The sequence below is a fragment of the Electrona antarctica genome, assembly GCF_951216825.1.
Source record: "Electrona antarctica genome assembly, chromosome: 2".
Taxonomy (NCBI): domain Eukaryota; kingdom Metazoa; phylum Chordata; class Actinopteri; order Myctophiformes; family Myctophidae; genus Electrona; species Electrona antarctica.
The window spans coordinates 19,453,409-19,468,035 of record NC_136807.1 but is presented as its reverse complement, the minus strand read 5'-3'; the positions used below and the strand labels follow the sequence as shown (position 1 = coordinate 19,468,035).

The 14,627-nt window shown below is 41.6% G+C and overlaps 1 protein-coding gene across 2 annotated transcripts in view; it reads left to right on the top strand.

Annotated features, from left to right (window-relative positions):
- magi3a (membrane associated guanylate kinase, WW and PDZ domain containing 3a) overlaps positions 1–14,627 on the top strand; it is a 169,509-nt gene that overhangs the window by 149,966 nt on the left and 4,916 nt on the right. For both annotated transcript variants that reach the window (XM_079529706.1, XM_079529707.1), the window contains 7 exons: positions 332–524; positions 5,374–5,589; positions 6,173–6,358; positions 6,791–6,884; positions 13,175–13,277; positions 13,966–14,103; positions 14,486–14,624. In XM_079529706.1, the coding sequence (XP_079385832.1) occupies positions 332–524; positions 5,374–5,589; positions 6,173–6,358; positions 6,791–6,884; positions 13,175–13,277; positions 13,966–14,103; positions 14,486–14,624 (1,069 nt within the window). The remainder of the gene's footprint in view (positions 1–331; positions 525–5,373; positions 5,590–6,172; positions 6,359–6,790; positions 6,885–13,174; positions 13,278–13,965; positions 14,104–14,485; positions 14,625–14,627) is intronic.

The window sequence follows — 14,627 nt, the reverse complement described above, 5'->3', positions numbered from 1 at the left end:
ACAAAAATAGTTGATCTATTCTACAATCTATTCACAACATGTTGTGAATCTGAACACAATAAATACAGCTGATCAGAGTTGGAGTGTGATTGCAATCCAGGCCTGAGTTCAAAAAGAGTGCAAAAAGCCTAGCAAACATGCACATTTCGCACATTTATGTGAAAGCTCACAGAAAAGTAGGTAATGCTAAAATTATAAAAGCAGACAGGGGAGCTAAAAAAAGAAAATAATATAGAGAATTGACAGTTATCGAACGTTATTGGTAACAATATATTTTTTGTAATGGCTATGTTGGGCTACATTAATGGCCGCTACTCCTTGGTTTCTGCAGGTGTACATCGGGGCCATCGTGCCCCTCGGTGCCGCTGAGAAGGACGGGCGCCTGCGAGCAGGGGATGAGTTGCTCTGTATAGACGGCGTGCCAGTCAAGGGAAAATCCCACAAACAAGTTCTGGATCTGATGACCAATGCTGCCCGCAATGGTCAGGTCATGCTCACCGTCCGCAGGAAACTGACTCACACAGGTGGGTCTGATCCAGGTGGATTAACTCTAAATATTTACAGTATATATTATTTACTCCCTGAGGACTTTAAAGCTGCAATCCGTAACATGTACACTACAATATGTCCTACCCGGGATTCCGCAAAAGGGCTGAAAGTTCTACTGCTGAGCCAAGTTGGAATGACCGCTTGGACAGAGGAGCATGAGATTCATGCAATACCTTTTGTCAACCAGTGATCCTACCCAAACTGCATCATTATCGATCATTAAGAGTAGAGAGGCCACCTCAAACCACTGCACATGTGCTACCTTATTACAGATTGCTTAAAATAACAGTTTATCCACTAAAAAAGTTCTGTATTGCAGCTTTAAACACCAAGCCACGCGTAAATTCAGATCTAGAATTTCCTAGGTCAGGACGCTACAGGAAAGCCTGTAAGAAAGGCTTTGATGTTGGAGTTTCTCTCTGATCCCCTACATTGGGGGTAAGTCTTAACAAAGGGTTTTATGCTGAAATTGACTTTTAGGTGGTTATTTTGCAGGTGTAAGCATTTCTGTGTTGTAAAGCCTCAGCTTTTGACATTTGACAGGGAATAGCATTGTTGAGAAGACTGAATGAGACTTTTATGAACAGTTTCATACTTATTATTAATAATATTATTGTATATATTTTTATACCTGCAAATTCCCTTTTTTCATACATCTAGAATCTAGATGTTGCAGAGTGTCTGCCCAAAAATATTCCAAGAAAACATTAAATGAACGGACTGTCATTACATCTTTATGCACCGTAAAGATGTAAGATCACCAGAGTGTATGGAGATTGGAGAACAATCTTTGGACAGTGAACACATTGAAAGGTAGTGTGGTATGTTGTCACCATCACTAGGACAAACATAGCATTACAATGTGTCAATTCATAGTCCAGACATAGCATACACAGCCCAAACTCTGCTGGGGTATGTGCAGACTAATAGCAATGTCAGCAGATGCCCATCTGGGCATGTCCAGGTGGGCATGTCCAGGTGGCCGCACATGCATAGTGTTCATATGGTGGTGGACACTATATTGTGTCCACCACTGTTGTTAATATCAATGCATTACTGTATTGACATTTAGAACATTTCCAAAGAATACAACGTGTTGCAGTGCGATGCGTGATAGGGCTTAGGTCGTTCATTAATCCATTGAGACCTGGAACGCATCCATGTCACGTTAGCGTTTAACCACATTAACCATTAACCCATTTTGGGGCGGGAACCCCTTTTGGTGTTTTAAACATTGTTATAATTTAGCTATTGAAAAATAGCAGATCTACAAGCTCATAGCGCGCCACCGAGTGGCGCGCTATGAACTTGAAGGTCTGCTATTTTTGAAAAATCTTTAAAATGTGCCTCAAATCTTTCCGAAAATTGTCATGATTTAGACAACTTTTTTTTTTTTTTTTTTCGACGTCAGGCCTGAATGGGTTAATAATCTATTTTTGTAAGTTTCCTACCTACTGTAGAAAAGCAGTGGAGTCCAAATAAAAACTATTCTATTTGAAATGTAGCGGAGTGAAAGTCATGACCTTGCAAAACAGAAACAAATACTCCAAAGATGTACTTAAGTACAGTACTAAAGTAAATGTCCTTAGTTACTGTCCACCACTGCAGATACTGTATATACAGTACATGCATGGCTCAGCATGACACGGTTTCACATCATGTACTGTCACAGCGGAAAGCTGCATCAGCTGTTCTGTCTTCAGACTTGGCAAATGTAATGATGTAATGGCCAAAAATAGGACCAATCACTGCTATCTTTATAAACAGTTATATGTTATAAGCTTAAACATGTATTTATAATTTTCTACATAGATTATCAACTGTAATGCAAGTTTGACAAGTTGGCATTTCAATCTAGAGCCTTGGCTTGTGCTGGCGTATTGTTGCATTACATGCCTGATTGGCTCACTCACTCATCCCCTGGTTCTGCCTGGTTCACGGAAGTCATTTCTCTATGGAGAATAACATGGGGTCATCTTTAAATCGTTTCATATAAGCAATATGCTTAGTAGTAAAATAAACAAGCTGTCTCTGCGTTATTGTCAGGGAGGCATCTCTGTATCGTTTGCGACAGTCAGTCACTCATATATGTTTCTAGCGAAAATGTAACTAATTCAGTGGCAGTAACAATAGCGTTTTCTCTCAGTTGATTCTTCATATCCATATGAGTGAAACGGCCAGGATTTCAATCACAGTTCTTATATGAGGTGATCTAAAATCCCCCTATGATAAAAAATATATATATAAAAAAAGAAAAATCCCCCTATGGGGATTACAATGCAAATAAGAAGTACATGAAGTGGATTTGCGCCCTCTACCGATATTGACGTCAGACTTCGTTGCTCGGGTTCCAAATGGCCCTGTACGGGTGTGTAACTCTGGGTCCATTTGGTTCCATTTGTACACTCTCAGAGTTATGGGGGTCCTTCAAATTAAAAAGTTTGAGATACACTGCACAAACTATCTGGGAACCCATCGGCAAAGGAGCACCCTCTGCTGTTTGTTTCCTTTTAATTTGCCTCTGGGGGCATAGCTAGCCTGGGCACCATTTCATTTCGGGTTCATGAACCGGCCGGGAGCGGATGATATCGTTACGTCATGTTGTAGTATTGTTTTGTAGTCGGCAATCTCCCGGAACTTCCTTTTCCCTCAAACCGATTTTTCTCAATAAAAGCTACAGGCTATGAGAGCTTTTATTGTTATTCTTCCGGTTTGAAGGAAAAATAAGTTTCGTTTGATTGTTCCTGCCTGATGACTACAAAGCAATACTACAACATCACGTAACTATATCATCCGCTCCCGACCGGATCATATGGCACTTTTGGAACAGAGACCAGGCTTTCCTCCGAGGTGGAAAGCCTGGTGAGGCAAGGTTAGGGCATAGCTGGGGTCGCACTTGTAAAGATTTGGCTTTTGGTGACTAGTTTTTGAATATTGGCGTGGTGTAATGATTTCAAAAAGCTGTGCAAACAACCAGAAAGGCATCGTTTTCAAGATGGCGTCCATGGTGGCTAAAATGAGCCAAAATGCCTATAAACTGGGATTTAATATGTAAAAGATCATAACAATTATGCACTTGGTAACTACTTTTTGAATTTTGGCATGGTGTTGGGTATGGGCATAAGGTTTTCAAAAACCATCGCAAACTAATTTGGCTCGCCTCCTAGTGGTCGGCCCTCAGCCCTCCACCTCCTGTGGTGTGCCTGTGTTTTCATCCCCACTATCAACTCTGAATGGCCTTGCTGACAGATTTGGTAGCGCAGCACAGAATCTGTTCTTGAGAGATTACTGCACACTAAATGGATCTGTTACTTACCGATGATACTAATGTCATCGGTAAGTAACACCTGTGAAAGAAGTAGGGAAGCAAGCCTGAAAGTAGGAAGAGTTATTCTGTGTGCATAATGCATATACTGTAGCCCAATGACTGGGTTATCTTTGGTTTTCCACTTGAAAACGAGGAATGACACCTTCACTGGGTGACTACAGTACATATTGCAGCAAAAAAAGAAAGATGTTTACTAAACACAGATTGTTTGTTTGTCTGGTGAAGCTGATTGGAGTTGAGATAGACCAGCCAGCCAGTAGTGTTGATTTACATCTCAAAGGATAGAGTAAAAAAGAAATAAATCTGAATTTCAGCAGCACCGACCCCTGCTTAACGCAGCCTTGTTTACAACCACAAATAAGAATTCCACAAATAGTACCTTACAAGCATTTTCTGAAATTACTTTGGAAGTGATGTATGGTAAACAACCTTCCTGATCATGTTGCAGAACTGAAGCGTCTATTTTTTACAAAATTGCACCTTGATTCAATTCAAAAAGTGATTCCCAGACGGCATCTGACAAAACAGAAACGCCACAAAACAACTAACACATGGATCTGGATGACATGGATCTTTATTGTGGAACATCAGCTTAAAGGAGAATTCCATGCTAGAAGGCTTTCTTACCTTTCTTTGTAGTTGTTACGTCCCCACCAAAGAGGTCCAGGTGTTTTATTGTGCAAAAGCTCCTTATTGGCTATTTCCCCTACCATAAGCGCTCAATGAATTGCATTGAATTGAATGGGGCTATGGGGTGTTGTGCTAATTCGCTTATTCCCATCAAAATAAGTAGTAAACTGTGCCGCTTGGGATATTATTTACATTATGAAGAGAGGATATATACAAAAAATATATAATTTTGAGCGATGGAAATAAGCGAATTAGCACAACACCCCATAGCCCCATTCAATTCCCATTCAATGCAATTCATTTAGGGCTTATGCTAAGGGAAATAGCCAATAAGGAGCTTTTGCACAAAATAACACCTGGACCTCTTTGGTGGGGACGTAACAACTACAAAGAAAGGTAAGAAAGCCTTCTAGCATGGAATTCTCCTTTAACTCTAGAACAGCGGTGTCGAGTCCGGGGGTGCTTGAGGGCTGAAGCACCCACTGACACAATGGGCGCGTTTGGAAATAGCGCACTGTGCAATGCAAACTAATAGGCAAGTACGCTCCCGCACTGGGGGGCGGGGCGGGGGGGGCACCCACTGTCCTTATAAGAACTTTCCGCACCTGCTCTAGAATAACAAATTAACAGATCAAGATCAACTAGATCAAATATATGTATATTTAATATATATATTTAATACCTCAAATTTTAGATATGCAACACAAACGAAAATGAATGTATATAACTTTGAGAAAGTGGTATTTTTTGTTGTAGGCTCTCAAGGATGCCAGACTGACAAAATGGTGTCATTCCCACTGATGTCTACGAACGCAACTGATATTTAATATTCCCTCCTGTGGTCATCCTGTGTTGTCATATATCAGATTGCAGTGGAGAGCAGGAGGGCAGTCAGCAGCCCCCGCAGGTGGCTTCTGTCCTGGTCAATGGCTCTCCAAAGGCGCCTCGCATCGAGGGGCCCAGCACCAGCCAGCCTGCCCAACCCTGTCGGCCGGCGTGCTTCGATGTCACCCTGCAGCGTAAAGAAAACGAGGGCTTCGGCTTTGTCATTCTCACATCCAAGAACAAGCCACCACCTGGTGGTAAGATATAAAGAGACATCACTTCTCTTGTCACTGTGACTGTCACACATTGTGCATTTTTTATTTAATTTGGCTGAACATTTTACAGATATGAAGCTTCACAGAAAATGTGTCATTACACATAAGAGTAAAATAATGTTCTACTTTGAGAAATGCTGCTTTAGCAGATGATGTACACCTTTTCAGACTAGCTCTTAGAACAGAAATAAAATGATCAGCGAGATTGGTAACATGTACATGTACATGTAAGAGCAACTCAACTTATGTAATTAGATAGCATTTTATGTAGTCATAGCACTAGTGTATACGCATAATTTCATTAAATAGATATTACACTGTTAGACGGATGTTAGGTTCTTAGCTTACGTATGATTCTTGACGAATATGTTTTATGTACTTGATGTATTACATGCCTTGTTCTTCCTTACTGTAAATCGCTCTGGATTAAGAGTGATTTACAGTATGGATTAAGAGCGTCTGCTGAATGCCTAAATTGTAAACTGAATGCAGGTCAGACATATGCAACCAAGCTAGTCATCGAGCAAAACATTAAGTTGAAATGTGTCTGTTTTCTCTGCGGCAGTTATCCCACACAAGATTGGCAGGATCATCGAGGGCAGTCCTACTGACCGCACGGGGCAGATGAAGGTGGGAGACCGCATCTCTGCAGTCAACGACCAGTCCATTATGGAGCTGTCCCACAACGACATAGTCCAGCTTATCAAAGAGGCTGGCACGTCTGTCACACTCACCGTGGTTCCTGAAGATGGTACGTTGATCCAGTCCTGTTGACTTCCACAATGTTGTAGGAGTAAGATAAATTCATCAAACTAATCTAATAATGGCTAATTTGTTGTGTTATAGGCAAAAAGGTTTCAAAAATGTAAAAAGAAAGAAAGAAAATAACTTGTAGATCCACATTTAAGTACAAAGATTATGTGGTTAAATGATTCATTGGTGTATAATAAACGTGCTTAACGATTGATTATTCATTGAATGAATAAGCCCTAGTTTCTAGATAAAACTCCACATCACTTCATTGTATTAGAATGGGGGGGGAAAGAAATCAATGAAGCCATTGGATATTGTACTGTGGTGTGACTGGTATCCCATTGTGGATTGCAAGACACCGGTGCTCCTGTGTTTTATCCTTGATGTTTGGACATCCTTGGAATGTTTGTTGTGTATTGTGTTTGGACAGAGACTGGTCCTCCATCCGGAACCAGTTCAGCCAAGCAGAGCCCGTCGTCACAACACAGAGCTGTTGGCCAGCAGCCCCCCAGCCATCCAGACAGGTAGAGGGGCTACGCACGCACGCACGCACGCGTAGGGTTAAGTGTTTAATGCATGATTAAATTAAGCAACTAGTAAATAAATCTGTCAGATAATTGTAGAGAAGTAAAAAGTCGAATACTTTCCTCTGAGATGTAGTGAAATAGAAGTAAGTAAAGTCAAAGCACCTCAAAATTGTACTCAAGTACAGTACTTGAGTTACTTTCCACCCGGCTCATTAGAACGCTGCTCTCCTCACATACAGAAAGCATAGGATACAATGTCTCATGCAGCGGCAGCCCCGTGGAGAGCTCCTCACATACAGAAAGCATTGTAAACTTGTAGGTTGGCTATTTTCGACACTCGAACGGAGTATGAATCGGACTTTACTGTGTTTCTGCAGATACAAATCTTCCTTTCTCATCTGTTTCGTCTCTCTCAATCAACATGTCTGCACCTCCTTTTTCTATTGTTTTTTGATTATATGTTATTCTATGATTTAATTTAATAATTTTGTCCGTTTTTTTTAAGGCACGTTGTGACTTTTTGTTATAATGTTTATTATAGTTTGTTATGATTTGTATTTTGTACTTTATACATTTTCTTGCTATTACTTTATTATTGTTACTAGAATTTAGAGTTACGTAGCAGCGCAATATGGGGAGAAGGAAATTGCGGGAGTTGACAGACTCCACTTCATGTTTCAGCTGTGTGTTTATACCCAGTATTGTGTAGAAACGGATGGGTTATTAATTATTATTATGTGTTGTTGCGCCCCCGCTCCCGCCCACACACACTCACTCACTCACTCACTCACTCACTCACTCACTCACTCACTCACTCACTCACTCACTCACTCACTCACTCACTCACTCACTCACTCACTCACTCACACACTCTCACACACACACACACACACAATGCGTACCCTGGGTAAATAGTAGATGTACTGTGCGCACACACACACACACACACACTGACTCACTCACTCACTCGTGCACTTCAATTGAAGTCCCCCATGGCCCGCGATGCGAAACAAAAATCCTCCACGGTCACGGTGTACTGTGAAGAACGCAGCTGCTTTAGCTGCGTTGACCAAGCGTAGTGTAGTTGTGTGGCGTTTGCCGTGCGATAGGCGAGAGATGTGTGTGTCGGGTTGTTGCCGGCGTGTTGTTGCTGGCGGTGGCCGCCATGGGTCCTTATTAGTGTAGTCTAGTCAACACGACGTGGTGGTGTGGTCGCCTGGCCGGCACAGCAGCCAGAGGGGGAGGGGGCGGAGGTAAGATGAGCTGGGTTAGAGCAGAGGTAGCGAGATTGGACATTGAGGGTCGGAAATAACGTGTGTCACTGTGAAGGCCGTACCATTGGACTGGCCCCATGAAGTGAACGGAGTTGGCGTAACTCGGCAAAGTGGTGACGATTTTGACGTAGGCTGGTGGTCTTGCGCAAGAATGTGTTATTTCATAAAAATGGGTATTGTACTGTAAATATGACAGTTGCATGGATGCAAAGTAGTGGTTGATGTCTGGACAGGCATGCTGTTGGTGTTGTGCATGGTGAGATGTGTGCAAACGGTGTGGTTTGGTAGGAGAAGGCGGACAAAGGATGGGGTGTTGCGCTGTCTATTAGGGTGGCAGGATTACATAATCCTCAACATGTGGTGTGACGTCAATTCTGTCATCTTGACTGCATGATGAAGTACAGTTGTAAACTCATCTCTGCACCAGGGCTGCTAAGGAAGCGTAGCCTCTTTTGATAGTGTGGCGAGCCACTGGCGATGCAGCTAAATTCCCACAAAGGCCTTGTAATGAGCTCTGTGAAGCATTAAAGTATGCCCCAGCTGTCTGCCAGTGAACCGTAAAGGCAACGCGGTGCTTTGAAGGATTTACGGCAGCCTGCTCACACTGTATAATGAGAGCAATGAGACAGAGCCCTGATGTTGTAATGAAGCCAGTTCCATTGGAGGCATCTTAATGGAAAGGACACGAAGGCCGTCTGTGAAGCGTCACTTGACAGAAATAACATTTTCAAATACCCCCCCGGGGGTACTTACTATTAAGGGTGCAACAGTTAATCGAAGTAATCAATTTGATCGATTGTAAAAATGAGAATGTACTGTATATGAACCTTTATTGAAAAGGATATCCCCTTGAGTTGTATCATCTCGTTTTCGAGGTTGAGTTGTATCTCGTTTTCGAGGGGGTCCAACAGCAAGTACAGTAGACAAAACAATACAACAAATACATGCATACATAAACAAGGAAAAAAACAGAAACATAAAGCTCTCCTGAAACTGGCCGCTCCCACCCCACCTGATCACCCACAGAATAACAGACTTCATGCATCAATGTACTCTAAAAGCTAATGAACAGACTACAGACCATTACATACATGGACATGCGATATCTTGCACTAACATACTTAAATAAATATACAAACATTCACCTTGGATGTTAAATCACAGTATATTCACAGGATGGTTTATAAGAGACCGAGAAAACGAGGCATTTAGAAGCAGGAGCAGGGTAATTGAAAATGAGTAAGGATGGAATGTAGCACGCTATGAGCTTGCAAATCGCCTATTTTCACTGTAGAGCTTAAACGACCACTTCACCACTTTTCAACCTATCTTCATATACTAGGTCCTCAATAATAATCATGATAAAATGGCACGATTTTTTTCTACTCAGTCTGTGTCTCATAGGAGGGCTGTGGGCAGTTTAGAAACCGTCTTCCAGTGACATCATCATTAGGCAGATTTATTTTTAAACAAGATTTTTTTACAAAAATGTTTAGATTTTCAGTATCGTGAGAACGATGGCTTCCATTTTCGCATTGCAACTTTTTAGGACTAGAAAGCCTGCAGTTTCTATTAGCTTGGATTCCCCATCGATGATGTCACTGGAAGACGGTTTCTGAACTGCCCACAGCCCTCCTATGAGACACAGACCGAGTAGAAAAAAATTGCGCGGTTTCTTCATGATTATTAGTGAGGACCTATTATATGAAGATAGGTTGAAAAGTGGTGAAGTGGTCCTTTAAGTGGTTAATCAGGCCAATGGATTTAGTTGATATTTGTTAATCAATTACAATAAAAAAGAGAAAGACATAAAAAAGACAGGGCGGCTGTGGCTCAGGAGGTAGAGCAGGTCGTCCAATGATCCATGGGTCGGCGGTTCGAATCCCAGCTCCTCCTGTCTACATGTCGAAGTGTCCTTGGGCAAGACACTGAACCCCAAATTGCTCCCGATGTGCTGGTTGGTACCTTGCATGGCTTCCGCCGCCATCGGTGTATGAATGTGTGTGTGTGAATGGGTGAATGTAATGCACAATCTATGTAAAGCGCCTTGGATAAAGGCGCTATATAAATGCACCATTTACCATTTACAAAATACCAACGAAAACATGCTTCAAGATTATTTGATAAACCAAAAAAGTAATTTGTTTTAAACTAATTGAACATTGCAGCCCTTGTTGAGTTTCATGCTGAAAGAACTATTGCCCCAGTTTTTTCTAATGTCCAAATTGTTCAATTACCCCTGTTTAATGGCAAGAACATTAATGCCCCTTTTTGACTAAAATATGCATGCTTCCAGTTTCTGAGGCAAAATGTAATAGTCCATTCATAGAGCTGGAGGAAGTCATTAGTCAGTCATTACGGATAGCCAGTGGCATTTGGTGTAAAGTATATTACTTTTTCAAAATGTCATATCTGAAATAGTCTCTGAAACAACCCAATCTTCTTACGGATAATCTTAAAGACCAACCCCTCCTTTTTTCACAGGAGAAGATATTGTTAAAACCCCTTTTACGGTACCTTTTTATACCTTTTTTTTTTTATACCTTTTTTGTACCTTCTATAAACAGAACCCTGGCCCTAACCTGGGAAGTACAGTATCAGTGCCATGCTCGACCCATCAACCTACACAGGGCTATTGTACATTAGGACGGTCACTGGTTCTCAACACCGGGACCAAAAGGTGTACAAACCCTTACAGGGCTGCAGCTGGGTGTTGTCCTGGATAGTCAGCTATCCTTTAAGACTCCTGCAGCAATACCTCGCTCCTGTAGGTTTGCACTTTATAACATTCGATTACAGGTTCGATCCAGGCCTCAGTTATTACAACTACTGTAACTCCCTCTTTACTGGCCTCCTGGCATTCTCACTGCAGTCTCTTCAAATGATACAGAATGCTGCCGTAGTAGTCTTCCAACAGCACAAAACATCAAATGTCTCCCCCCTTTTGCTCCCGGTTGCTGCCTGTACTGAATACAAAACACTGACCAAAGGCATGGCATCTTTCAAGGCCTGATGCAACCCTACATCGCTCACTTAGATCAGCTAACACAGAAATGATGACCGAGCCCTCCCTAAAACACCATGGACAACCTTCCACACATTCTAAACTCCTGGCTCCCAATCTGTGTAATAAACTCCCCATGGTCTCATTATGTCTCCTAATTGTCTGCTGTAATAAAAACTGACCTTCGGACTCCACCTAACCCCCTAGTACCTAGTACACACTACCTGTAACTTTAGCCACATTTTCTTTCGGTTGATGCTAGCGACGGACATAATAATTGACCACAAAATCTGTGGTCAATTATGTCCGCATAATTGAAATAAATAAATAAATCGAAAGATTAATGTTAAGAATGGGATTTAGATCACTTGTTAAGAAAGGGATTTAGATGTAAGTATGTTATTTTTAGACAGATGCTAGGGTCATTGTTTACCTGGTATCTATCTTATTGTCTCCACCAGGCCGAAGGCATGGGGAGAGAGTATGTTTTGCACTCCGTCCGTGTGTGCGTGTGTGCGTCCGTCCTTCCTTCCGTCCGTCTGTTACCAGCTAATCTCCGGCACCGTTAACCCGGTCGATGCCAAACTTTGCACACACACTCCCTGGATGCCAACGATGAACCTCTGCCCCGCATTTTCCAGAACGGCCTGTTATAGCGCCACCATGAGGCAGCTTTTCACATGTTTTAACTAAAACTGCACCGATCTGCGTGAAACGTTGCATGCACACTCCCTAGAGGCCAAGGACAAACCTTTGACCTGCATTTTCCGCATCTGCCTTTTATAGCGCCACCAGCAGGCCGACTTTTGTAAAACACATTTTTTGATATTACTCCTCCAGATTCTGTCCAAAAATCTCACAAATCGTTACACAGTATCTCTATGGGCATGTGCTCAAGTCGGATCTGTCCGATATTTCATATTCCATCCTAATTGGCTATAATTGGCTTTCACAGTTTGCAAGATTGCCCCGTTTTGAACAAAAGCCTCAAATCATGAACGCAGCATGCAATTTACGTGAAATCTTTCACACATTTTCTTACTGGGCTGAGGAATATATCCCACCCTTTTCACATTGGCCTGTTATAGCGCCACCAACAGGTTGATTTTTGCAAAACACATTTTTGGAACAAAATGCCTCAAATCATCCAATTGCCATCAAAGGCAAACATGTTTATATTACTCCTAAACATTTTGCCAAACATCTCACACAGTCCTATCCTCCTGGTGGAGACCTGTGCCCAGAAGGGCACTTTTTCTAGTTTAGATATGATGTTGTTTATCTTATAGTTGTCTACCTTATAGTTTCAATGTTGTTGTTTTTTTTTTTTTCTTATTATTATTATTTTTTAACATATGTTTATTGATTTTTCTTTACAACAACAATAGTAATTTCAAAACAATTATTCACATATATTTTCCCCCCCACATCCCCATGGCAGCACAAATACAAACAAAATCTTCAAAGAAACATCAGGAAATGTCCATATTTACAGAACAAATACAAATACAAAAAAAAAGAATAATAATAATAACAAAAAAAAACACATTACATACAGTTAAACAAACAAATGCACAATGTCCGTCACAGTTCCCAGCATGTTGTTTTTAGACAGATGCTAGGTTAATTGTTTATCTGGTATACTAGTTTCTTGATGCACTACTTTGCTATGTGATAATTTACCTTATTGTGATTATTGTACCTTATCTGCTAATTGCCTAAATTGTAACTCTGAGAGTGTACAAATGGAACCAAATTGATCATTTGGTTCCATTTACACTCGAGGGTTAAATTAACACTGAGGATCTTTATGGTGTAGAATTTAGAGAGGGTCCAATCCAATCTACACTGTACAGTAGATGGGGGTCTGTGGCGTAATGCATCCTTAAAATGAGGGTTTAGAATCACAGCATTAGGTAAAGGTGTCTGCTAAGAAGTATTGTCATATTCTAGTAGGGTCAAATACTGCTTTCTATACTGTTCTATACTGTGTATATGTGTTGGGGCAGGAATGGTGAGTCGGATGATAAGAAGGAGGCCGTCGGCTGGCCAGAGCTGAAATCTGTCCCAGCAGAAGAGGAGGGAGCACTTATCACCTCAGGCCCAAAACAGGTGATGAGAAAGTTAAACTCAGCTTGTTCTCACAGTTACACACTGTATGTGGCAGAAGCTTTTCTTAGAATGAATGCATCGTTGCTTAAAGGGTGTGCAACTGATATTTTTCACTTAGAATTTGTGTTAGTGTTATAATAACTGTTTATAACAGTTAGTTAGTAGGGGTACTGTATGTCTGTCTCTCCAGATCGTTTTAAATTTCTTGTTATTCATGTCCTCACTGTATTGTATTACTGCTATTATCTTTTTTACAGAAAATATAGTCTCAGGCTGGTGATAACAACCAATCATCTAATCAGAAGAGTGAGGACACAGGGTGATCAAATTAAATTGGAAGTGATGAAACAAAAGAACGAGAAAACAAATTGAAACACGCCACGGAACACTATAACGTTGAAGCTGATAATGAACTTTGTGCAGTTCTCTCTCTTGATTGGATAAAACGTGTATCCTTACTTGAAAACGTATTTTCTGTTTACCAAAGAGCTGGAGAGATGGGGAAGACTAGGACTCCCCTGTATTGTTATTATTTTGTTCTGCTCTTCCTTTTTTGAGACAGCAGTTGACATCAACAAACTCCTGACTTGTGTAAAAAGTCCCCAACCTTTCTAGAAAAGTGTTGGCGATGACAAGTTTGAATGTGTCGTCTTATTATAACTTTATATGGTTGTCTCTGTGTTGACAGGGCTGTTTTGTGGTGGAGCTGGAACGCAGCCAGCGTGGCTTTGGGTTCAGTCTGAGGGGCGGGAAGGAGTATAACATGGGCCTGTTCATCCTACGGCTAGCCGAGGAGGGACCTGCTCTCAAAGATGGCAGGATACATGTAAGTCATTAAACTGCCTCGTCTGCCTGGCATCTGTACCAGTGGTGGACAGTAATGAAGTTTACTTCAATACTGTACGTAGTCGTAGGTATATTTCTGAGGGGCGCTAGCTCCTCCTATGCCCAGCTTTCCAGATTTGTGTAAACACAAACATTGAAGACAAAAGTGAGTACGGAAAAGTGAGGACGCAAATTGTGATTAAATCCGGACGGATGTATGATGATAAGAGCCCCTCACTTCACACGGGTGTGATTCTTTGAGTATCTGTACACACTTAACACAATACTGTAGCTCTGTGTTCTGGTTGGTGGGAAAGGGTGTTTCTTATATGAATTGTTAATTTGCATTTACCGCAGTTATACACTTTACCTCCATGTCACAGGTCGGAGATCAGATCGTGGAGATCAATGGCGAGGCCACCCAGGGCATCACGCACACACGGGCCATCGAGCTGATCCAAGCAGGGGGCACCAAAGTTCATCTGCTGCTCCGACCCGGCCTGGGCTTGGTCCCCGACCACAGTG